The sequence below is a fragment of the Pistacia vera genome, unplaced genomic scaffold (genome assembly GCF_008641045.1).
Source record: "Pistacia vera cultivar Batoury unplaced genomic scaffold, PisVer_v2 Contig133, whole genome shotgun sequence".
Taxonomy (NCBI): domain Eukaryota; kingdom Viridiplantae; phylum Streptophyta; class Magnoliopsida; order Sapindales; family Anacardiaceae; genus Pistacia; species Pistacia vera.
In genome coordinates this window covers 172,766-196,740 of record NW_022195391.1, presented here as the reverse complement: position 1 = coordinate 196,740, position 23,975 = coordinate 172,766, and the positions used below count along the sequence as shown (strand labels likewise).

General features: G+C 35.4%; 2 protein-coding genes across 2 annotated transcripts; one reads left to right on the top strand and one right to left on the bottom strand.

Annotated features, from left to right (window-relative positions):
- Nucleotides 1–17,869: 17,869 nt before the first annotated feature.
- On the top strand, nucleotides 17,870–22,275 carry LOC116122344. The gene is made up of 7 exons (XM_031408208.1): nucleotides 17,870–18,443; nucleotides 19,457–19,597; nucleotides 19,688–19,801; nucleotides 19,895–20,068; nucleotides 20,665–20,780; nucleotides 21,848–21,932; nucleotides 22,018–22,275. The coding sequence occupies exons 1-7, from the start codon at nucleotides 17,967–17,969 to the stop codon at nucleotides 22,021–22,023; spliced, it is 1,113 nt and encodes a 370-aa protein (XP_031264068.1). The 5' UTR covers nucleotides 17,870–17,966; the 3' UTR covers nucleotides 22,024–22,275.
- A 494-nt stretch (nucleotides 22,276–22,769) lies between these two features.
- On the bottom strand, nucleotides 22,770–23,374 carry LOC116122345. Its single transcript, XM_031408209.1, has one exon. The coding sequence runs from the start codon at nucleotides 23,294–23,296 to the stop codon at nucleotides 22,949–22,951; it is 348 nt and encodes a 115-aa protein (XP_031264069.1). The 5' UTR covers nucleotides 23,297–23,374; the 3' UTR covers nucleotides 22,770–22,948.
- Between the last annotated feature and the right edge of the window lie 601 nt (nucleotides 23,375–23,975).

The following is a 23,975-nucleotide window of genomic DNA, read 5'->3' as shown; positions in this document are numbered from 1 at the left end:
AAAAGCGGGCAAGGACATGGCAAAATCTTTGAAAATATACCTTAAAACAGTATGTGAAAGAGACCGATGGCAAATGGGATTACTCACAACATCAGCCGCTAACTTAGGTTTTAGGCTAATTAAATTAGCTTCATTTGTTTTTTCCATGATTGTGACAGTGACAGTTACATGTGAATATTGTTTTTAAAGAAAACCGTTAAATCAGTTGTCCAGATATCATGCCTCGGCTTAAGGGATTGCCTTTCTCCGTCTACTGTAAAATTGAATTTCTATATACTGTATAACGTGATGCTGCAGTAATTTATACTGTATAATTAAAATGATATTTTATATTATAAATTTGAAATTTTGGGTTATAAAACAGTCATCGTGACATAAATATTATAGATTTATACTTTAAAAAATGAAAAAAAGAAAACATTCATGCATATACTGAAACCCTTTTCACGCTATATGGCCTTTTTCTGGGTCAAACCTAGAATAAAACACTAGTTATTTACATAAATGCTGATTTTCTTTTACCACAAGGGTGGATTAGGTTCAATTTTTTTTCACATATATCGATGGCAAGAAATCAAAATCACTCAGAGAAGACGTAAAGTTTGAAAATGCAGTTATTTTCAAAACTCTACTGATCATATTAATTTGCAGCCATAATACGCTATAATATTTAGAATAATAAAAGAAAAAACAAAAGAGACTTAATTGCAACAGATTCATCGTTTCTGAACTAATTGAGTCTTCCTGTTAGACATGTGACTTTGAGTTTTTAATAAACTCTCAACATGTACTTAAATTATTAGTTATATAAGTGATTTACTATTACCCTTGTGTACTTCTCTTAACTAAATTCAAGGCTTAAACTTACTGAATTTTTTTAGTCGTTTATTTAATACAAGCTCATTATACATAAACCTAACTATATGATGAAAATATATATATGTCCTAAAGCTAGAGCCTAGAGCTATATAATTATCGAGCTCTTATTAGTCAACTTTAGGGTTCATACTATGAGTACGCTAATGTTATGGATTAATGAGTTATAACCTAATTAATAATAATAATAATAATAATAATAATAATCTCTTATTATTAATATTTAATGTTGGAGTCCTACATTGACTAGGTTCGCTCCAGCCTATTGGTTTATAAGAGGGGGTAATCCTCTAATTCAACAAGACCTTATTGGGTAAGGAGTCAGACCCACCTCAAATTCTCATTTAAATACGATGTCCAACCGTTATTTGTCAACTTAAGAATAGTCCAATTATACTATATGTGAGTAAACTAATCTTATGAATTTAATGGATGTAGATATTGAATTAAGAAATAACAACAAAAGTATGATTAATTGACAAATTAAATTCAGATTAATGCTTATAAGAAATGAAACAATACGACACGTGCATATGTATAAGTCTTTACGTAACTAAACACTTGAATAGTGAAGATTACTGATTGTAAAGTGACAGAGAAAATCTTGTTCACTGATCTTGTTTAATTAAAATAAAATTAGTTTACAATGACTTAATTAATTAAAAAGACCAATTAGGAATGTTGATAGAACTTCTCTCATTCTCTGGAGCACTCGTTTTCTTTCCTGTTTCAGTTTGGAAGTTTTCGAAAAAGTAAATGACTTTTTCTCACACAAGGTTTACCTTAATGACACTTTTCACCCAAAAAGTTTTAAAATGCCACTTTCGCACCCAAAATTAATATTCCGTTACTATCCAAAGCCGATTCTGACGGCAAAATTCTCTCTGTCACCACTATTTGAACCTCCAGTCTACTCTCTACAACGCCTCTCTCACCTCGGCACCTAATTTCTTGTCAATTTTCTGCTATCACAAAGCTAGAGTTTTCTGTTCTTAACTGATTTTTGGCTGATCCCGAAGGCGAATATTCAATTGGTTATCACCATTCGATCCACCGATCTCCACTCTACAAAAACCTTCTTACCTTGACTCCTGGTAACTTGCCGAATATCAACTGAGAAAGTGAAATGTATTTTGGGTATTAATAGAATATAAACTTTGGGTGCGAAAGCGATATTTTGAAACTTGTTGGGTGGGAAAGTTATTAAGGTAAACCTTGGGTGGGAAAATGGTTTAGTCTTTTCGAAAATAATGTCATTGGTAATTAAATTGGTTAAGATACTGTAAGGACCGTGTTGCTTGCAGGTATAATTAATGTGTTATTTAATTGGAGAAGATTAAATTAAATTAAAGGGTCCCCATATTCAATTGGTTTTTGATCAATGAAATCTGGAAGGTTGTCTCATTATTCATTAATCTTCCCCTTCATACACTCCGTTCACGCTAGAACTTGTATGACTTTTCAAAAGAGACAATTTCAAGACAAATAAATAAATACAAATTAGAGAAATATATTAAGGAGTAAACGAACTTTTTTCAATCAAGGTTTGCCTTAGTGACATTTTACCACCTAAAAAGTTTCAAAATAATACTTTTTCACCCCAAATTAATATTCCGTCACTATCCGAAGTTGATTCTAACAGCGAAAATTCTCTCTGTCACTACCATTTGAATCTCTAGTCTTCTCTCTACAAAATCTCCCTCACTATAAGACCTGACTTCTCATCGATTGTCGGTCATCACAAAGTTAGTTTTGCTATTCTTAGTCGATTTTTGGCTAATTCCGGCAACGAACATTTAATCTGTCACTATCATTCGATCCACCAACCTCTACTTTATAAAACCACTTTTATCCTAACTCCTAGTAACTCGTCGAACTTCAGTTAAAAAAGTGAAGTGTATTTTAAGTATTAACATAATATAAACTTTAGGTGAAAAAGTGATATTTTGAAATTTTTTGAGTGGAAAAATGTCATTAAAGCAAACATTGGGTGGAGAAAAGTCGTTTACTCATAAGTAACCATCACTTACTTTAATAAATTCAATTACGTTTCATTTTGAGACACAAAGCTTGATGGTCTCTGCTTAATATAAATTTTAATCAAATAGTTATTAAACAAACTACTAAAGAGGGTGATTAATTTTTACTTAATACAAGTAATTAGGAATAAAATTTTGAGTTAGTTTTTCTGGTTGTTTGGGGTTTCGGGCCTAGCTTGAGGGGCCCATATTCATCTTGTACATGGCCCATGCTTATCTCACGCAGTGTTACTAAATGCACATATCCACACTTTTTCTTAATCTATTTAGAATTGTTTGAATTAAATCTCAATTAATATGATATGGCAGACCAGTAAAACTAAATATTGACAAACTACCCAACCACGAACGGCCACGTGACAAAACTGAAGAACGTAAGTTTGCTCTACTCTGCTCAATCATAAAACTCACGCCGCAGGAGTCTCTCTTCAAAGTCTAAGCTCGTAAAGAAACCTCTATGAAACTGCAAATACCTCATTTAATATTTTAATATTTACTCTTTAATATTAAAAATAATATTATTACTATTTTCATTTGTTTTTGCAAGAAAGTTTGTGGAGTTTCTCTTTGTTTCTTCTTCTTTTTCTCTGACTATGGTGAGTTTTGTTTGGAACGAAAGCTTTGCAAAAAGTGAAATATTTGAAGCTTCACTTCATAAATCACAAGTAAGCTGCTTCTGTGCTTCTCTTATAACGTTTTGTTTGGTTGTTAAGTAAATAAAATAAAGTTTTGGGTTAGTAGGAAATGCAAGAAACTCTAAGCTTACCTCAAGTGGGCTTTTTTTGTTTTTTTTCCTAAAGGACATTTTCTGTTTAAGCTTTTATTTTATTTTTAGCTGCTGAGTTTATGACTTTATCTAGAATGTAGTTCAAACTATGGGAAAAGAAAGAAATTTGTGGCTTATTGGCAGGGTAAAGTCAGCATTTTTGGATTTAAACAAAGGAAAAAAAAAAAAAAAAAAAAGCAAGCTTGGTCATTTAGACTGTTAGACGTGGAGTTTAAGAGTTTAGAATATAAGTTCATTAATTGCAAAGAAATTTAAAACTTGCTTTTGCTGTGAACACCCTTTTTCTTAATCATTATTGTCTCTGAATCTAGTTGTCACTAGTAGTTATAACTCTGAGAAACACCTGGGTTCTGTATTTTTTAAGTGAGAACTTAGCTTGTGTTGAGTGTTTGCACAATTCGTTTCAGAGAGAGTAAAAAACTCTGCTTCTATTATTCGACTTCAGTCTTGAATACAGAGACATATTACATTTATTAACCATGGTTAAGTCAACCACAGTTAAGTACACTCTAACTAATCAACTAATTACAACAAACTGATTACAACAATTAACAACTGTACAATAAATCCAATACCCCCCCTCAAGTTGGTGGGTGATGAATATCAAGCACAGATGTCGATGAAGAGAAGTAGCAACAGCCTTAGTAAACAAATTAGCAGGCTGTTCTTGAGTGGGAACATGAATGGGATGCACCAATCCTTCCTTAATCTTAGTACGAACAATGTGACAATTGATGTCAATATGCTTCGTACGTTCATGGAACATCAGATTGGAAGCAATGTGAATTGCAGACTGATTATCATAGCCAAGAGGAATGGGCAGCAGAAGTGTAAAGCCAAGATCAGTCAAGAGCTGAGTGAGCCAAACAAGTTCACAAACCATGGAGGCCATGACATGATATTCAACTTTAGAGGAGGATCTAGAGATAGTGACCCGATGCTTAGATTTCCAGGACAACAAAGAACTTCCCAAGAAAATGTAGAAGATAGTCGCAGACTTGTGAGTCATAAGGCAAGAAGCCCAATCAGAGTCACAAAAAGCTTGAAGATGCAGTGAGCCATGTGCTGGGAAAAACAAACCCAAACTAGGAAAGCCTTTGACATATTTAACAATCTTAAGAGCAGCATTGAGATGTGATTGCTTAGGCTGATGCATGAATTGGTTGAGTAGGTTCACCGCAAAACTTAGATCAGGTGTAGTTAAGCACAAATAGAGCAATTTACCAATCAACTTTTGATAGACCGACAGATCAACCAAGATAGGATCCTACTGACTAGGAAAAGCATTATCACAATCCACATTAGTGAGCTTAAAATGAGGATCAAGTGGAACCAAAGCTGGCTTGGCAGCAGCTAATCTGGAATTAGCTATCAATTCCAAAGTATACTTTCGTTGTCACAAACTTATACCTTTGGAGGACTTTGCAACCTAAAAAATATCTAAGAGAACCTAGGTCTTTTAACTTGAAATGTGAGTGTAATATATCCTTAGTAGCCTGAGTCAAAGAACTATCACTGCTAGTGATCACCAAATCATCAACATACACAAGTAATATAACAATATGTGCATTGTGTTTCTTAAAGAAGAAAGAATGGTCTAAAAGTGATTGTTGGAAACCACCTATCAATATAAGGTAGCAGTAAGTTTAGTATTTCAGGCTCTAGAGGCTTGTTTCAAGCCATATAAAGACTTATGGAGCTTAAACTAAGGGCTTTTCATGTCGGTTAGAAAAACCTTGTGGTAAGTGCACGTATATTTCCTCTTGAAGGTCCCCTCGGAAAAAAGCATTGTCAACATCTAAATGATAAAGAGGCCAATCTTTCATGGATGCTATGGCCAAGACTAACATCACTGTCACCATCTTCACTATAGGAGAAAAAGTCTTCTCATAATCAATTCTAGCTTGCTGGATAAACCCCTTGGCCACTAACATGGCCTTATATCTCTATAAAGTCCTATCAGCTTTATACTTGAGCTTGTAAACCCACTTATACCCTACTGGAACTTTACCAGAAGGCAGAGGAACTGGAGACCAGGTCCCATTTCTTTCCCAGGCCTGAATCTCTTGTTGCATAGCTGCAATCCAGTTGGGATCCATGGATGCTTGGCTAAAAGATGTAGGCTCAGTCAGGATAGAAAGGTTGGACAAACACTTTTGGTAGGCATTAGAAAGATGACTATAGAAAATGTAACCATGGATAAGATATTTAACAATAGAGGTCTGATTTGATCTGGGCAATGTAGGACATACAAAATTAGTGGTCCAAATAGGTGGTTTAGAGACTACTAGACTTTCTAATTTGGTTGGGAGAAGGTAAAGGTGAATTAACTACCAAAGAGGGTGAATGTGAAGTGGAAGAACTAGGTACTATTGGTTCTGTCTCATGAAGAACATTTGTAAAATCAAAAGATGTAGAGGCTAACTCTTCTTCCATGAAATGATCAAGTAGAAAAGGAGGTTTGCTAAACTGATGTAAAGAAAAAGGGAAAATGTGTTCATGACATCCCGATTAACACAAACTATTTCATATTTCAAATCATATAGAACTAGGATTGCCAATCGAGCCGAGCGGCTCGCGACCCAGCTTGGCTCGACTTGACAATTATCAAGTTGACTCGGCTCGAACTCGGTTTATTAATCGAGTCAAGTTCGAACATAGTAAAGCTCGGCTCGTGGGCTCGCAAGCCTGGTCTGGCTTGCTTATACGCTGTGAACTTACGCAGGGTGCTTTGGTGATTTTTTAAACCATGGGGTATTAAACTGATATTTTTCAGTGAAAAAACTTAAAAAAATGATAGTTACCCCCCCAAAGTGCAAAATCATATAACACGAATACACGATTATCCCCAAATCAATTTCAGTTGCCCACTTGCTCTAATTCCCAAATCACAAACAAAGAACCCTAACCCGCGAACCAGACACTAGTCCTTGCCGTGAAATCAATCATCTCCGTCGCTATCTCTGATCTTGAAACCGGAAAAAGAGTCACCCAAACCCCCAAATTGTGAAATCGCACCAGCCAGCAGCCCACTGCCCACCACCGTGAAATCGATTGCCCGAAATTGCAGACACGCATCAGCCACTACCATGAAACTGCCAGGCAGGAACGAGGTATGGTGCCGTTGTTGTAACTTGTAATCTTTGAGATTTGTTTGTTGAATAAGTTGCTGAATTTTGTTGAGATTTTTTTTTTTTTAATGCGAATGTGATTTAATGTGATTTGAATTTTGTTTGCTGAATAAGTTGTTGAATTTTGCTGAATAACTTATAATCTTTGTCTATTGAACATCCATTGCCCGAATAACATTTTGATTGTTTCAGTTGATTTAGGAGTAAAGTTCAGTTTTGTCATTCAATTACATCAGCTCATATCATGTTATCAATATGTTAGCTTAGTTGCGTCTGATTATACAAACGTAAGGTAAGTTGTGTAAATAAACACCTTGTCAACTCAAGAAATAAAAGACAAAAGTGCAGAGAAGTAGAGATAATAGGAAAGCAATTGCAGTAAGAGATTGAGTTGAGCCAGTGTCTGATATGGACATTGGATTTATTTGATAGTTTATGTCTTAAATAAAAATTCTATTGAAAATGTTGAATGAAAAATACCAAACAGCAAGTGTTTATCCACTGAATCACTGAAAAGAAATGTCTTATTGGTAACCCAATTTAGCATAGAAATTAGTGGAGGTGTTAGAAGGAAACAACCCAATCAAAATGATCTCCAACTTTATATTTGGATTTGCTTGTTGCTATTGCACCCTCTACTTAAGAAATTACAGCCCTATCAAAATGATCTCCAGACCCATCAAGAATGGAAAACTATATTAAGCTAAAATATATTATTTTAAGTACATTTCTAAAAGTTCAATAAATGTAATTTGGATTAAGAATTTTTGACATTCTAATTGAATTGAAATTTGGATGTAATGTGATGTTTGTGCTTTATCTCTCTTTAGCTTTCAGCAGATTGATTGTTTGAGAATTCTATAAGAATAGGTGATGCATATTACACGTTTGAATGGTTATCAGTTTACAATCCAATAATCAAGATTGCTCTATAATGGTGTCTTATTTTTCAATTGTAGGTATGGCCTTGGGAGACAGTTCCTCAAGCACCCCTACATTGGATGACATCGACGATTGTGTTATGGTAAGAGCAGTCGATTGGCGTAACATTTATGGAAGCACAGGTGCTACGGAGCAAAGTGTGAGTAACCCCGAAAATATAGAGGACAATGACAGTCCACTATAGAGCAAGAAGAGAGCGAAGACATCAGCTGTGTGGTCAGAATTTAGGGAGGTGGTTCTCCCTGGTAGTATAAGGAAGGGAGAGTGCATTAATTGTAAAACAAAGTTGAAAATGACTGTCATTGGAAGCATAACAAAATTCAATAGACATTTAAAAAGATGTGCGAAGAGAACAACTAACTTGAGGCAACAACAAATAAATTTCCCCCCTTCCAGTTCTCAGGGTGGATCTACTATCCTGCCTGCTCTACGGGGCCAATTCGATATGTTGAATATGAGGGAGCTTATTGCACATTGGGTGTTGATGCATGAGTATCCATTTTCTATTATGGAGGAAGAGGGGTTGAACAATATGATGAAGTACGGGATTCCTGAATGGACTCCAATATCTCGTAATACTTGTAAAAATGATTGTATGAGAGTGTTTGAAAATGAGAGGCAAAAGTTGCTGACCCTATTGAAAGGTGTTAGGAAGATAAGTCTGACCACAGATCTATGACATTCAGGCAACCAGAGGATGAAATACATGGTCTTGACTAGGCATTGGATTGATGATAATTGGAAGTTTAATAGACAGGTGTTGAACTTTATTCATTTCCCTCCTCCCCGTTCTGGTGTTGCCATTGCTGATGAAATTTTCAAGTGTTTGATGGAGTGGGGAGTTGAAGCTAAGGTCCACACGATCTCGGTGGATAATGCTTCAAGCAATGATGTTGCAGTAAAAGTGTTGAAAGATAATTTCCAAGCTACTAGGAAGCTCATATGTGGGGGCAAGATGTTTCATGTGAGGTGTTGTGTACACATCTTGAACCTGGTTGTTCAAGATAGTCTTTATCAGATTAGACACATTATTGAGGACATCCGTGATACCGTGGCGTATATCAATTCATCGGAGAGTAGACTAAAGGTGTTTGCGAGATTGTTCAGCAGCGGCGATTGCCATTTCGCAAGCTTATTCTTGATTGCAAAACGCGATAGAATTCAACATATGATATGTTGACAACGGCAATGAAATTTAGGCGTGTTTTCCCTTGTTTGAAGGAGAGAGATTTTAGTTATCATTATTGTCCCAAGGAGGAGGATTGGGACAAAGTTGAGAAAATTTTTTCAATTTTGAAGGTGTTTAATGGTGCGTCAAATCTCATATCGGGGAGTGATTATCTGACATCAAACTTGTTTCTAAAAAAAGTTTGTACAATCAAAATTATGTTGGATAGTAAGAGTCAGGATGAAGATGAGTTTATATAGACCATGATTTGGAAAATGAAAGAAAAGTTTGACAAATATTAGGGAGAATGTAATCTATTGATGGGTGTGGTTGCTATTTTGGACCCCACACTGAAGATGAGGGTAATTCAATGGGGGTTCCCTAAGATGTATTCTGAGGGTGAAGCACGGGATAATATTGATGTTGTTCAAGATGCCTTGTATGAGGTATATACAGAGTATGTTGATGCTAGTAAAGCATTGATTGCTACCCGCGCTTCTGCATCTACAGGGATGGAGTTGAGGTTGTTGGTGAGGGGTCGAGGACAGCAGCAGAGAGGGCGGATGATTGGGATGATTTTAGTTAGTTTCTGGATGTGGTTGAGACGACTGAGCCAACGAAATCAGAGTTAGACTATTACATGCGAGAGGGATGCCATAAATGTGTCGGGGACCTTACGGCGTTTGATGCTTTGACGTGGTGGAAAACTAATTCAACAAAGTTTCCTATCTTATCTACCATGGCTCGTGACATATTAGCCATCCCTATTATTATGGTTGCTTTTGAGTCTGCTTTTAGCATCGACAGTAGGGTTATTGACACATACCGATCATCGTTGACTCCGAACACAGTGGAGATGCTCTTATGTGGATGTGATTGGAGCAGGACTTTGAATGGGGTGAAGAAAGGATGTAAAGTAGGTTATATACTTATATTGAATATTGTTTTTATTAAATTTAATTATTACTTTATATTTATACTAACTAAACTTCAATTACTCCTCCTTTGTCATTTTTAGGAAGAGCCTCAACCGTTGGAGATTAATCTTCCTATCCCATAAGTTCCTGGGATTCAGTGCATGGTTTGGTTGTGGTAGGAGGCATTCATAGGTAAAAGTTTCATTCCTTTTGCTTTTGCTTCATGATTATACATATTTTTCTCTTGTCATATTTACCTTAAAAAATACTTACTAAATTGAACATTTTGATTGTACAGTTAGGGGGATAATGATTTTGGTCATGGTTTTTGTCAAAGACAGGCCTACTATAGACTACTGGTAGATAGTGATTTAGATTGGTGGACTGTATTTTCATTTCTTGGAATGTTATTCGTATATATTCGGAACTGTATTTTGATTTTTGTAAAGTAATAGGCAATTTGTAAAGTTAGAAACTGTCATGGTTAATTCAACATTGGATGTAAAGATGGAATGTTGTACGCAGGAAGACTGCTGTAAAAAAGGGGAATTGGCTTGATCAAACTTGGAGAAATGGTGGTTTGATCGAGCCTTAACGAGCTCGAGCTCGAATCGAATTCGACTGAGCTCGAGTTCGAGTCTCAATTCCGAGGCTTGATAGGCTCGAGCTCGAACTTGAGCTCGACCTTGTAGTAAACGAGCTGAGCTCGATAAGCCAAAAGCTCGGCTTGGCTCGGCTTGTTTACAGTCCTATATAGAACATAACCTTTTTTGGTAGAGGAATAGCTAAGAAAGACACAAGGAGTGAACCTTGGAGCAAACTTATCCTAGAGGATCAAAGTGGTAGCATATGCTAGACATCCAAAAACCTTCAAATGATCTAACTTAGGCTTATGACCAAATTTTTTTTCAAAAGGTGAAAGGCCATTAAGAACTTTTGTAGGCAATCTATTAATAACATAAACAACAGCCTTGACTACACAATCCCATGAATAATCTAGAATATGAGATTGAAATTTGAAGGCCCTAGCTATATTAAGGATATGTCTATGTTTATGTTCTACTACTCCGTGTTGTTGTGGAGTATAGACACAAGTGCTTTGACGTACAATTCCTAAGCTAGACAATAGATCATGACATTGATGATTGAAGAACTCTAAGCCATTGTCAGTTCTAAGATATTTAGGTGTTTGATTGTACTGATTTTTAACCATGTGAAGGAAATTTTTCAAGGTTTGATACACATCAGACTTAAATTGCATAAGGAAAAGCCAAGTTGTCCTAGAAAAGTCATCAATGACAGTAAGGATAAACCTAGCATTACCTTGGGTTGGAATTCTATATGGTCCCCAAACATCTAAATGCAATAACTCAAAAACATGTAATGTGATTGTTTCACTTAATGCAAATGGCAATCTAGTTTGTTTGGCTAAAGGACAAACATCACAATGAAAACCCTTTTGTTCAAGAAAACTATGACATAATTTTTGAAGAATTGGAAAAGTGCATGCCTTAATCTCCTATGCCATAATTCAACATCAGTACTGTGCAAATGTGTAGACAGAATTGAAGCATTTTGAGAATCACAAACTGACTCTTTTATGCTTAAAGCTGGAACTAAAGCTAGAAAACATTGTTTTATTTTTGAAATAGGTATAAAATGGTATAGTCCCTAGCATTGCTTACCAATCCCCTTCAGTTTGCCACTCCAAAGATCTTGGATCCGAGGGTCTAATCTCTTTGTACTGCTTTTTTTTTTCTTTGAAAAAAAAGAAAGAAGTTTGGATAAAATGTGATAGAACAGTGACCAGTAGAAGTCAATTTAGATATTGACATCAAGTTATACTTAAAGTCGGGTAAATATAAAACCCTTTCAAGTGACAAATTTTCTTGCAATTCGAAAGAACCAACATGTTCAATTGGGGTTTTTGTTCCATCTGGAAGACCTACATAACTGGCTATGGAAGGCTTGCTAGCAATTGGAGATTCAAAATTTCAGAAATTATGGGTCATATGGTCAATAGTCTTCGAATCTAAAATCCAGTCATCTCCAATATCATAATTTGAGTATAGGGAAACTTTTTTACCTGCCAAATTTGCAGATGGTGCTCCCATATTCTCCTTGCTCAGCAATTGAAGCAATTGAGCATACTGCTCTTGAGTCAAGACATTGCCGAGATTAGCTCCTCCTTTGATGTTGTTAGAAGCAGATTCAGTGGCTTGTTCCTGACTAGAATGAGCTTGATTAGCTTTGAACTTCATCCCTAATTTTCCTTTAGTGAACTAGAAATCTGCTAGATAACTGTGTAGTTTGTAACAAGCATTCCTCTTATGCCTTGCAATATGACAACAGTTACATTCTATGTAGGGTTTTTTTCCCTTTATACTTTGAATTTTGATTCTAATTCCTTTGATTTCCTTGCGAATACAGTGTTGTAGTAACCTTAATAGTTTGATTAGAGCTAGTCAAGACCTTTTGACTCTCATCTTGACTCACTATAGAATAAGCTTGCTTGACTAAGGGTAGAGGAACCATTCACAAGATATGACTTCTCACCAATGCATATGATTCATTAAGTCCCATTAAGAACTATAATAGCTTTCGTTGGTTGAGATGAGCCAGCTAAGCCTTGGTTGAGTCACTATCTAGTGGTGGAAAACTCATCAGTGAACTTAGTTCATCCCACAAAGTTTTCAACCTATTGTAATAAACCGCAATTGAACTTGTTCCTTGCACCAAATTAGTTATCTCCCTGTGAATCCCAAAAAATCTTGTTCAATTGATCTTGAAGATCTTACCAGACTTGATGTGCACTATTTGAATACACAATGCTATTACAAATGTCCTTCGAAACAGTATTGAAAATCCATGCCAAAACTAAAGAGTTACAACATTTCCATTGTTCATGCAGAGATTGATTGTACTTTGACTTCTTGCAGAACCATCAACAAACACTAATTTGTTCTTTGCCCTCAGAGAGACTGTCATAGCATGACTCCATATCCCATAGTTCTCTATTCCAATGAGTTGTTTTGAAACTAGAACTGAACTAGTGGTGTTTGACTTATGAATGTAGAGAGGTGAACCTGAATCAGTAACATTCAAATTATGTTTGAAGAAATTAGCTCGATTTGGCGACATGAGCAATTTCGAACGAAAAGAAGAGAAGCTTGATTAAAGACAATTGAAGACGAATCGAATCAAATGAGAAGTTCGATTGAAGACGAGAAGCTTCAATCTCAGTAGCTTTAAAGCTTGATTGTAGACGCAAAGCTGAGAATCTTCGATTTGAAGGAATTTAAGCTAGGAAGCTAGAAATCTTTGATTGTGCGGGAAGTTGGGGATCTTTGATTGAAGAAGCTTTGAGCTTGAATGAAGAAGCTAAAACTTCAGCTTAGCTTGAAGCGATCCACCATGTGCTCTGATACCATGTACAATTTGTTTCAGAGAGAGTAAAAAACTTGGCTTCTATTATTCAACTTCAGTCTTGAGTACAAAGACATATATATTACATTTGTTATATACAAACCTTATTAACCATGGTTAAGTCAACCACAGTTAAGTACACTCTAACTAATCAACTAATTATAACAAACTAATCACAACAATTAAGAACTATATAATAAATCCAATAGTGTTGTTGTTAACTTGAAGTACCCGTTTGGTGTTGGAGATTGCATAGTAATGTTGTGTTACATGAACATTAATTACTATGCTGTAGAAGAGGTTTGTATTTGTAATATGGCTATTAGAACGTAGAAGTTCTTTTTGTGCATATCACCTGTTAAATTTTGCATAGCGTTTGTTGTATGATGTGAAAAAAACAGTATGACATTCTATAATGCTCACATAACCCTCAATGATACACTCTGAGATCCTACATTTATTCAACTATAATTTTGAGGATTCAATTCACCCAATAACCATGTTTTATTTGGAGGGTTGTTCATAACTTACAACTAATTTGAACTTCTAGAGATTATGAACCTTCCACCACAACAATCGTCTGAAATGAATGGCTAATTCTAGTATAGGCAGACAACACTGATAGGAGCCTAATTCAAGGTTATCCTACAACATACACTTGAAGGAAAGAAGCTGGTTAATCTCAACTTTAAGCTCGTTTATATATATACCTTTGAAATGAAGTACAAATTAATCCATACAAATATAAATACCTCTGAAAAGATTAAACTTTTCTTCCACTTCCCATGACGAAAAGATCCAGATTGAATCGTTTCACTTCGTCTCAAATAGCTATTTTCATATCAACCCCAGTATTGATCCATGAGATAGCAGTAACCTATGACCATTGATTAATTCCAATTAATTATTAAACTAACTAAATCTATATATGAGAAGATAGGAATTGAATGAAGATCAATCCATTAATCACCCCAATCCGATGACATCGTTCACAAAAATGTTCAAGCATGTCAAGGGCTCCTACATATTCTCAATTTGCTTCCCAGAACATTCAATTCACAAATAATTATAAGCAGATTCAGGAAGACAAAAGACAATCAGACTGTTTAATTCTTTATGGAAAATCGAATAATTCAGGAAATTGACTTATTGAGAGATTTCATAATACTAAATATGATAAATATCTGATTTAATTCATCAAAAAGAAGAATTATGTTAATGTGTGAAGCCTTCAAACTGTGTTGTTTTTTGGGCTTTAGTGATGTGTTGCCAGTTCAAGCAATCTCCCTTGCATTCCTGGCCATTGATCTATGACTAATCAAATGGTTGAAATCTCCTCTAGTGGTCAATGGTATAAAAGCAGAAGTTCTCCCAATTTACGCAGTGCAATTCCTTTGTAATTTCGCGTTAGAAAATTCTCTGCTAGGGTTCTTCATCTCTTATTGTTCTCTTGTGTAAATCTGGTTGTAAATCCACCTAAAAGTTGTGTTTCTTTTTAGCGTAGAGAATTGGGGATAGGTTTCTTTATAGGATTATAGATTTATGGTGATAAGAGTAGAGAGATTGTGGTTCTTGCGAGTGACTGATTGAGCAAGTGATTGAGTGTGTTACTGAGGATTGTACTATGTGATTCCATGGTAATAATAGTGCAGCAAGCCTCCATATTCTGGAGCTCAACGTGGACGTAGCTTGTTCAATCTTGAACAAGTGAACCACGGTAAAAAGATTGTGTGCTGTTCTTTCTGGTTTGATCTGTGTTTAGTTGATTATCTTCTCAATCTTGATTAGGTAAACTCAATTTACAACAAATTGAATACAATTCCGAAAGAAGATTAACTTGAATGCATAAGAAATTGTTAAAATCAAGAGAAAAATATGCTAATCAATAATAAAATTATTAATAACTCTGTGCATTTGGTTTATTATTCTGATACTTTTTAGAATAATATTTTGAAAAAGTAAAATTGGGTGGTTATTACGATGTAGGATTTGCAAATTAACAAAAATACACCATAGGTTTGTTTATTTACTAAACACCCCTATAATAAAATATTGAAAATTAACAAAAATACCCCACCCACCCATTAAATACAGACAGCCGGCCACCATCGCCGAAGGGTGGCTGGAGTCGCCATATCGACGCATGACCTGCTGGATCTGGCCGGTCATGCGCTGATATGGCCTTTTCCGGCCAGATCTACGGCTAGATCTGGCCATTGGCTGTCAGATCTGGCTGCATTTGGTCGTTAACGATGGCCAAAGATATGGCCGTTATTGACGATTGGGTACGACCAAAGATCTGGTCGTCAACGGCTAGCTCTGGCCTTTTTTGGCCAGATCCACAGAAAATGCTAGATCCAGCCAGTAATGTGCCATTATATCAGATTTCGGCCAGCTTCCGATCATGGTGGCCGAAATCTGGCACATGTGGGTTGCTGGGGTGTTTTTGTCAATTTCTAAAATTTTTTTGAGGTGTTTAGTTAAATTAACAAATCTAGGGGGTTTAAAGATTGAATACAAATATAGAGGGTTTAAAAAGAATTGAATAATATTTGGAGAATAAGGAAATAAGTGTAGTATTTTGGATAGAAAAGGGAATAGAGTAGTGAAAAATTGTGTACCAAAGGGGTCCTCTAACATTCTGTCAAAAAAGAAAAAAAAAATTTGGGGTGCATTTGGTTTATTATTTTGGATAGGATTTTGGGGATAGTATTGGATAATTGAATATGGGAGTATTACGAGGTAACATTTAAAAATTTATAAAAAAACCCCCTAAGTTTACTAATTTAATAAATACCACAACATGTAAAATGACAAAAATACCCCCACCACCTGCAGTGCTAGATTCAGGCTACCACCGCCGGAATCTGGATGAAAAATCGTGTTACGACATAGACCGGTTGGCCGTCGTTGATGGCCAGATCTAGTCTTTTCCAGCTAGATCCACTGTGGATCTGGCTGAAAAAGGCCAGATCGGTGAATTACCGTCCAGTTCCGGTCGGTAATTCACTGTTGTGGCAGATTCCGGCAACCACCTGGCAATTATGGATCATAGGGGTGTTTTTGTTAATNACATTTTTTTATGGGTAAAACCTTCCCATATTTGTTTTTTCATGTTACTGTGATTTAAGCAAATTACATCATCAATAAGTTATTTTAGGTGTTCATGACGCTGTCTACAACAAGTTACAATGAACATTAATCTAGTAAAAATCTGAAGCAAGGTATTGTCAGCCAGCTAAATCCCTATTATTTGGAAATTAATTAATTTGTGCGATATGTTTGATATATTAAATTAAAGTATATAATCAATTTCAGGTGTCAACATATATTCTAAATGTTACGGTTGCATCAATAAAGCAAAGCAATTACAAAATCAATTTCTCTCTTATATTAGATAAATGGATGAGTAACTTGATTTACCTAATAATTATATTTTTTATTATTAATTCAATTAAAAAGATTGCAAAGAAAACTTTAATTTTAGAGTTAAAATTATAAAACAAACCCTTTCACATAAACAAATATATTTAAATTTAAATGAGCTATTACAAGATACTATCTCAATGCATATTAAAAATAAATAAAACAAAAAAATAAGTTTCCTAGAATTCTTTAGTAACTAATTTCCAAAAAAAAATATATATATATATATATATATTTAAAATAATACATTGGGCTCCTTTTATTGACTTTCTAGATTCAAACTACCTTGAGGGTTACTTATCATTTTTGTGATTTAATTTAGAACATTAGACTTGTAAGGTATTTGATGGACTCCGAGAATTAGTCAAGGTATACGCAAACTGACCCAAACACTCTGGTTGTATATATATATATATACACGTAGAACCGACTAGAAATACATAGGTATACACACACGTAGAACTGACTAGAAATACATAGGTAGCATTACGACAAGTTCTATATACAAATTTTTTGTGTATTTCCATCTACAAACAAAAATATCTTCTAATTGCTTCTTCTTCTCACAAATTATGGCCATAAAATTTTGAATGGTTTGCAAATTTTGGAAACAAACCGTCTTTACACGGTTTGTGGGCCATGCCATGGGCCCTCAATCCTTCAACGTGTGGATTTCTAATGGGCTCGAATTCTCTCTTCTGGATTAAATGGGACCCATATTCTCATGACCTGGGGCTTCTTCTCCCTACGCCCTCATAATTAACATTAAATATAGAATTTATCAATGTTTCATTTGTAAGCCTGCTACCTACTGATAGAAACGGTGCCGTTTCAACTGCATGTAAACTGTCAAGTCAACGTGTTTTCATATATTTTTTTTTAATCTTCTAAATCTGCCTTTCTTATGTGGACTTCATTCCTTATCTCCAGATTCTCAAATCATCATTGGACACCACACGAAAAGTAATCTTCTACGCAACAATCTAACTTAAAAATCTACAACCCCAAGTATCAAAACCAATAAAAAGCCGTCTTATGAATCTCCAGATTCAATACATCAAATCCACCGTTCATTACATGATCTTAAACTAAGGGCAACGTACTGCATTAACACTAAATCATCCACCTAATCACCCGGTATTTATGTGATTTCTCTCGAATTGCCAACTCGGGGAAACAGATCCAGTTTAGCCTTAAGATCGACGACAGTGCGTCAGCTCGGTCAGCTGAACTCAGTTCCTCCCAGACTCAGCTATGGCCTCTCTTTCACCTCAAACCTTCTTCTCTCTATCAAACCCTAAAAAACCCAATTCAAAACCATTCTCAACCCAAACTACTGTCCCCTCAAAACTTTTCCAGAGCCCCATTTTCTCGAGAACCAAACAGAGAAACCACAGCAACTGGGTGATGAACTCAGTGCTGCAAGAAGAACTTGACGTGATCCCAGTACAGAGCCAGGACTCTACAGACATGCAAGAGGGTGTTGTGGTCAGTCGAGAGGACGGTGAGTTGGCGAGTCAGGTGAGTCAGGTTGGCGGGTTCAGTGATGGATCGTTGTCACTTGAAGGGTTCTCTTCAGCTTCTTCTTCAAATTCAATTGGAGATGGAGAAAGAAGAGATAATGAAGAAATGGAGAAGTTGGTTCATAGAACTATAAATGCTACTATAGCTCTTGCTGCTGGAACTTTTGCCATCACTAAGTTGCTCACTATTGATCAAGATTATTGGCATGTAAGTTTCTATGCTTTACATATAATTTTTTAATGTAAAGTTTCAAAATTTATCAAAACCTACATCGAGATTGTGAAAAAGGTTTTGACTTTTTTGAATATTTGTCAAACCAAGCGGATTCATTTGTGATTAAGTGAAACCTGGTGATGGGAGTGATTGAGAGTTAAACAAATTCTGTATGTGTGTATGTGTTAATATGGGAAATACGTGAACTTTTGTATTTGCTGTGTGTTGTTTTATCGCAAGAGGAGGTCCGTAATTGGTTTATGTTTTATGTTTGTATGTTTAAAGAAGAATGGATGGAGTTGGGGATTGATTTCTGAGTGGTTTTGTCAGTGACTTGTACTATTTAGATATCTTAGAAGCAAACATGATTTCATGTTTCAGCAAAAACTTTGGCAAACCATCCACTTAACTTATAATGTGTTCTTTTAGAAGGGAAAGAAAGGAAGCAACATCATTTTAGGTGAGCACAGTTGGAACTCTTTTGTTTAGATGTATTAGATGAAAGGATGAGACAGTAACATAGAGGTAAATCCATGAAGAAGTATGAATGTTTATACCAGAAGCTGGGTAGATATGGGTAATAATTCGACCGTGTGATACAAAGAGCAATAATTCACCAATTTGGTGGTGATTGTGTGGATGTTAGCATCTGATGCTGGTAAAATGCATTTGCAGACTGTTATGGCTCCATTGATGTTGTGGTCTGAGGGAGAGAAGAGTGAGAGAATGATTTGTTTAGTCCTCTCCTACAAAATTCTTTATAGTTGCTTGTAAGTGAGTTTGACCATAATTGGTGATCTGTAAATTGGGGAACGAAATTCTTTTATTTAAAGCCTTTTTGCTATGTAAATGTAAAAGATAGTCTCTGATTGATTTTAGCTTTTTATCTGCGTTTGCATTTCAGATATAGATGATTCTTATCCTGTTTTTTCTGCTTGTGGATTAAGTAATACTAGCGATCATTAATCAATTTGATCTGTTAAAACTCATTTTGGTTTCTCTTTTAGGGTTGGACCATCTATGAAATACTAAGATATGCGCCTCAGCACAACTGGTCTGCTTATGAGGAAGCTCTAAAGGAAAACCCGGTTTTAGCCAAAATGATGATCAGTGGAGTGGTTTATTCTATAGGGGATTGGATTGCACAGGTTAGTGCATGTTGTGGAATAGAGAACGTCTAACTTGTTTACTTGATTTTTCAATTCATAGTTTGCTCATTAATGTCCTGGAATTTGCAGTGCTATGAAGGAAAACCTCTTCTTGAGTTTGACAGAGGGCGAATGTTAAGATCAGGCCTTGTTGGTTTCAGTCTACATGGTTCCCTTTCTCATTACTACTACCAGTTCTGCGAGGTGATGGTTATGCTTTAAATTCATGTTTAAGTTGGTTAGTCTCACCAATATATTATCTATGTGGTTTACTGAACTACTTTTTTTGTTTTCCAGGAGCTTTTTCCTTTCCAAGACTGGTGGGTGGTTCCTGCCAAAGTAGTCTTTGATCAAACTGTATGGGCAGCTCTTTGGAACAGTATATATTATACAGTTTTGGGATTCTTGCGTCTGGAATCTCCACTCAGTATTTTTAATGAGTTGAAAGCAACATTCTGGCTCATGCTGACGGTAGGAGAATTTTCTTCCCTTTCTACTGTACCTTTTCCTTGTTCTCTGAATATTAAGAGCCAGACCTTTGAGCCTAACCAAATGCCCTTCTTTAGCTTTCTTGCCAATGTAGTGGGACATTCTTAGTATCCAAACTTATTAATTGAAAAGCAAATATATTTTACTTTTCACTATTTTCTATTTTAAATAACTCATTTTTGAAGTAAGTTTTCAATTATAAACTGTTTGTGTACACATGACCTATGTGTTAAGATTATTATCACTCCATGTTACCATCATTGGATTGTAAAATAAGGTTTCAAATTTGATGAATTTTTTTTAAAGTTTTGAACTAGTTATTGTAGTTATAGAGATTATTAACATTATTATGCCTGGGAGTCATTGGACTATTCCTATGGTTGGTTCCATTTTTTTTTCTTGTGAAGCTCAAATTCGCATTGACCTTGATCCCATAACATTTATATACTACTCGAGGAACTTTACACTTTTTAAAATTTGCTTTACGTGGCAGAATCCCATCTAGTCTTAGTCTTTTGTGTGTCATTTGCATTTTGCCTTGCATCTAAATGTATCCTTGTATGTGGCTCTTCATGCAGGCTGGATGGAAACTTTGGCCATTTGCTCATCTTGTTACCTATGGTCTGGTGCCAGTTGAACAAAGGCTTCTTTGGGTGGACTGTGTAGAACTCATTTGGGTGACAATACTCTCAACGTAAGTATCTAGTATGGCTTATTCTGCATAATCATATATTAGGCTAAAGATTGAGAAATTTGTTATTATTGACATTAATTTTTCCACTAAAGACATACTTACTGGAAAATAAAGCAAGCTACATAATCACATCGATTGGAAGATTTACATTGAGCCAATGTTACACCTCTTGCTTCTAAAACAACACGGTAGATATGCTTGGTGTTTCACTGTTTCTGGGCTATTAGATTTACATGCGATCTATAGTTTTGAAGAATCTAAGTCTTTGTCTCATAGAGCTGAAGTTGGTTATTGTCCTTATTCTTTTTCTTTTTTTTCCAAATTCAAAAATTCTGGTTTAGACTTATTCTTATTCTTTCTTTTCTTTTTCTTTCTTTTTTTTTCTTTTCTTATTCTTTTTCTTTTTTTTCCAAATTCAAAAATTCTGGTTTAGAAAAGATAAAGCTGATATTATCGAACAATTTTTTAGAATTCTCAATTTTTTATGTTTGAGGTTTATGTCATGCAAATTCTTGTGGACAGAAATCAAAGGAGTATAAAATCATTGTTTTGCAAGCAAAACCATCTACTGTCCACATTCTTTTTCGTCCATTTCCTTTGTGTTATGGAAACACATTCCAATATCCTTGTTGAATGCAACTTGTCGGTCCTATTGCGATGCTTTGCTCGAAAAACATGTGATGTTGAAGAATGACATATAAAAAGACAGCTCTGACCATCCTGTCATCTGTGATTTTTTTCTGAGGCAAGTGGCAAAAGTATTGATTTCATTGCATCAATTCCACTCTGTTTTGGTTGTTTCTTCACCTTCTCTTCCCTTCTTTTGGTTCCTCCTTTAGGTTCCCCTTCTTATTTTTAATATTTGGGGACTGTGGCAGCTAACGTGTTCAGAAATCTTAGGGAGTGATTAACTGTACTTTCTCCTCGTCCAAGTCTTCACTACATGAAGGTCTATGCATATACACATATATATGCTCATTAGTCCAAAATGTCACAACTTGTTGATTGGGCATGCATATTTTGACTGGTTCTATCTTAGAATTTGACAGTCCTTTCTCCTTTTACAGTTATTCAAACGAGAAGTCGGAAGCAAGAATTGCTGAAGCACCAACAGAGCCCACATCCAGTTCTCAGTCTCTAACTCCTCCCAAGGTAATTCAAGTAATAAAATTTGTTCTAAACAATTCCCATGTACTTTGATCCACATGTTTATCCTTTCTCTTTTTATCCTTTACAGGAGTAAATTAAGTGAAAACAAATCTGAAACAGAGGATGAAACAATTGCTGCTTTATCCAGTAACAGTCAAACGTAAATTCTTCATCCGGATGTGAATTACAGCAACGAGAAGTTCCAGTGGCGTAGCTGATTGCCATAGATACTATGTCTACTATGCGCATCTTCTGCACTTGCATGTGTATGTATGTATGAAATATTTATATGTTTGGGATAGCGTAACCACTAATTGTAAAGAACATTACAATTACTCCTAAAAATTTTCAATAGAATATAGAAATTACTCTTTAAAATATATACAGAGCAGCTTGTCTCGTTATCAATTTTGGTCCTGTTTCTTCATTCATGATTGAGAAGGTTGAACTAGCAAGCAATTTTTTAATATATATGCTGTAGTAAACCTGACTGTGATACCTCGGTTCTTCAAGAAATATGAGATCCTTGTTTTTGTTGCCTTTTTAGCTGTCAATTTCTAAATCAGAGCTCTATAATGGTGGAAAATTTTACAAGATTCCAGTCAAAAAGTCAATATTTGTGAAACAAGAAAAGAAACAGTTGGCTGAGATGCCTCTTTTGTATACCAGCTCCCAGCTTTTAATAGTAGTTGCAGTAAGGCATAGAAGAATAGAGAAGTTGAGGCAGATATACAGGACAGGGTGGCCATGGCCCCTTAAATCTTTGCAGGTTTTGTGGTTTTAGTGGGGTGAGTTGTTCGAGTATAATTGTGAAGATTTCAAATGGGATTGTTTTGTTACTTTTGAAACACATTTGGACAGAAAGGAGGCATCAAGAATTTATAACTAAAATTCAATTACATATTCACAAACCCCAAATTCAATCAATATGCATACCGGCCAAAAATTCAAACATAAAACCGACTTAAATCGTGTTAATTTACACTGTTTGAAGTACACAATTTTCTCTGGTGATTCAATTAAGCCATCGACATGTTACAAAGCCTGCTAGGCCTCGGCTGGAAATTCCACCACCTAAGACTAAACCTACGATTTGTTGGCGCCAAAGCTCGCCTTATGATCTCTTTATTTCCACTCTTCGACTTCTCCCTCGGCACCAGGTATCCATGGCGGCTGCACCGGGTCGAACCAGGATGGTTTGAACACGTACAAATCGGTCTTGCTCTAGGAGAAGACACTGCAAAACTACTGACTCCACGACTCCGAGACCCGGTCGAGATATCTCCAGGCTGAGACAGAAATAAGGATGATCTTGCAGGAAGCTTCGGCCCCTCTTTGGTGGCTTGTTTCTGAGGGATTCTTTGCATTTTGTGAAGGAGAGGATGAAAGGGGTTTGTTTGAAATGAAATTAAAATTGTTCATGCATGGAAAATTGATCTTGTTGATAGCTATATAGGAGCTGTTGAATGGTTGACCAATGACTCGGTTTTCAATTCTAGAGTGTTGGCACTCCTAGACTTTTGACTGGAGACCTGGTTTGTTTTGTCACTTGGTTGGTATAAAAACAATCGGGGAATAGAACAATTTCCTCCTTCTTGTTTGAAAAAAATACCATGGAACCCAAGGGTTTGGAAAGCCACAAATAAACCCAAAAAGTTGACAGACTTTAACAAGATCTGAAAGGTCTTTAATATCCTTTCTCTTATTATACTTTATTAAATTTTTATTTTTATTACATTATTAATTTAGTTTTTATATAATCAAGTATGAATTAAAATAAACCATAAATCTCATATCCAAAAATCTTCTCCTTATTCATATATTTTATTTTAGTTATTATATAAAGTTGGTTAATAAATATTACTATATATATGGTTAAAATAAAAGTTGAAAAGAATGCTATAATTAGGCAAAGGGTATTATAGTCTTTATATAGTAAAGTAATGAGTTTCACTCACATCACATCTATCAACTGTTGGGTGTATTCATTAATTTTGGGAATCCTTGGGAGCGCTTGGTACTTTCCCTAAACTTTGAGGAGGAAAT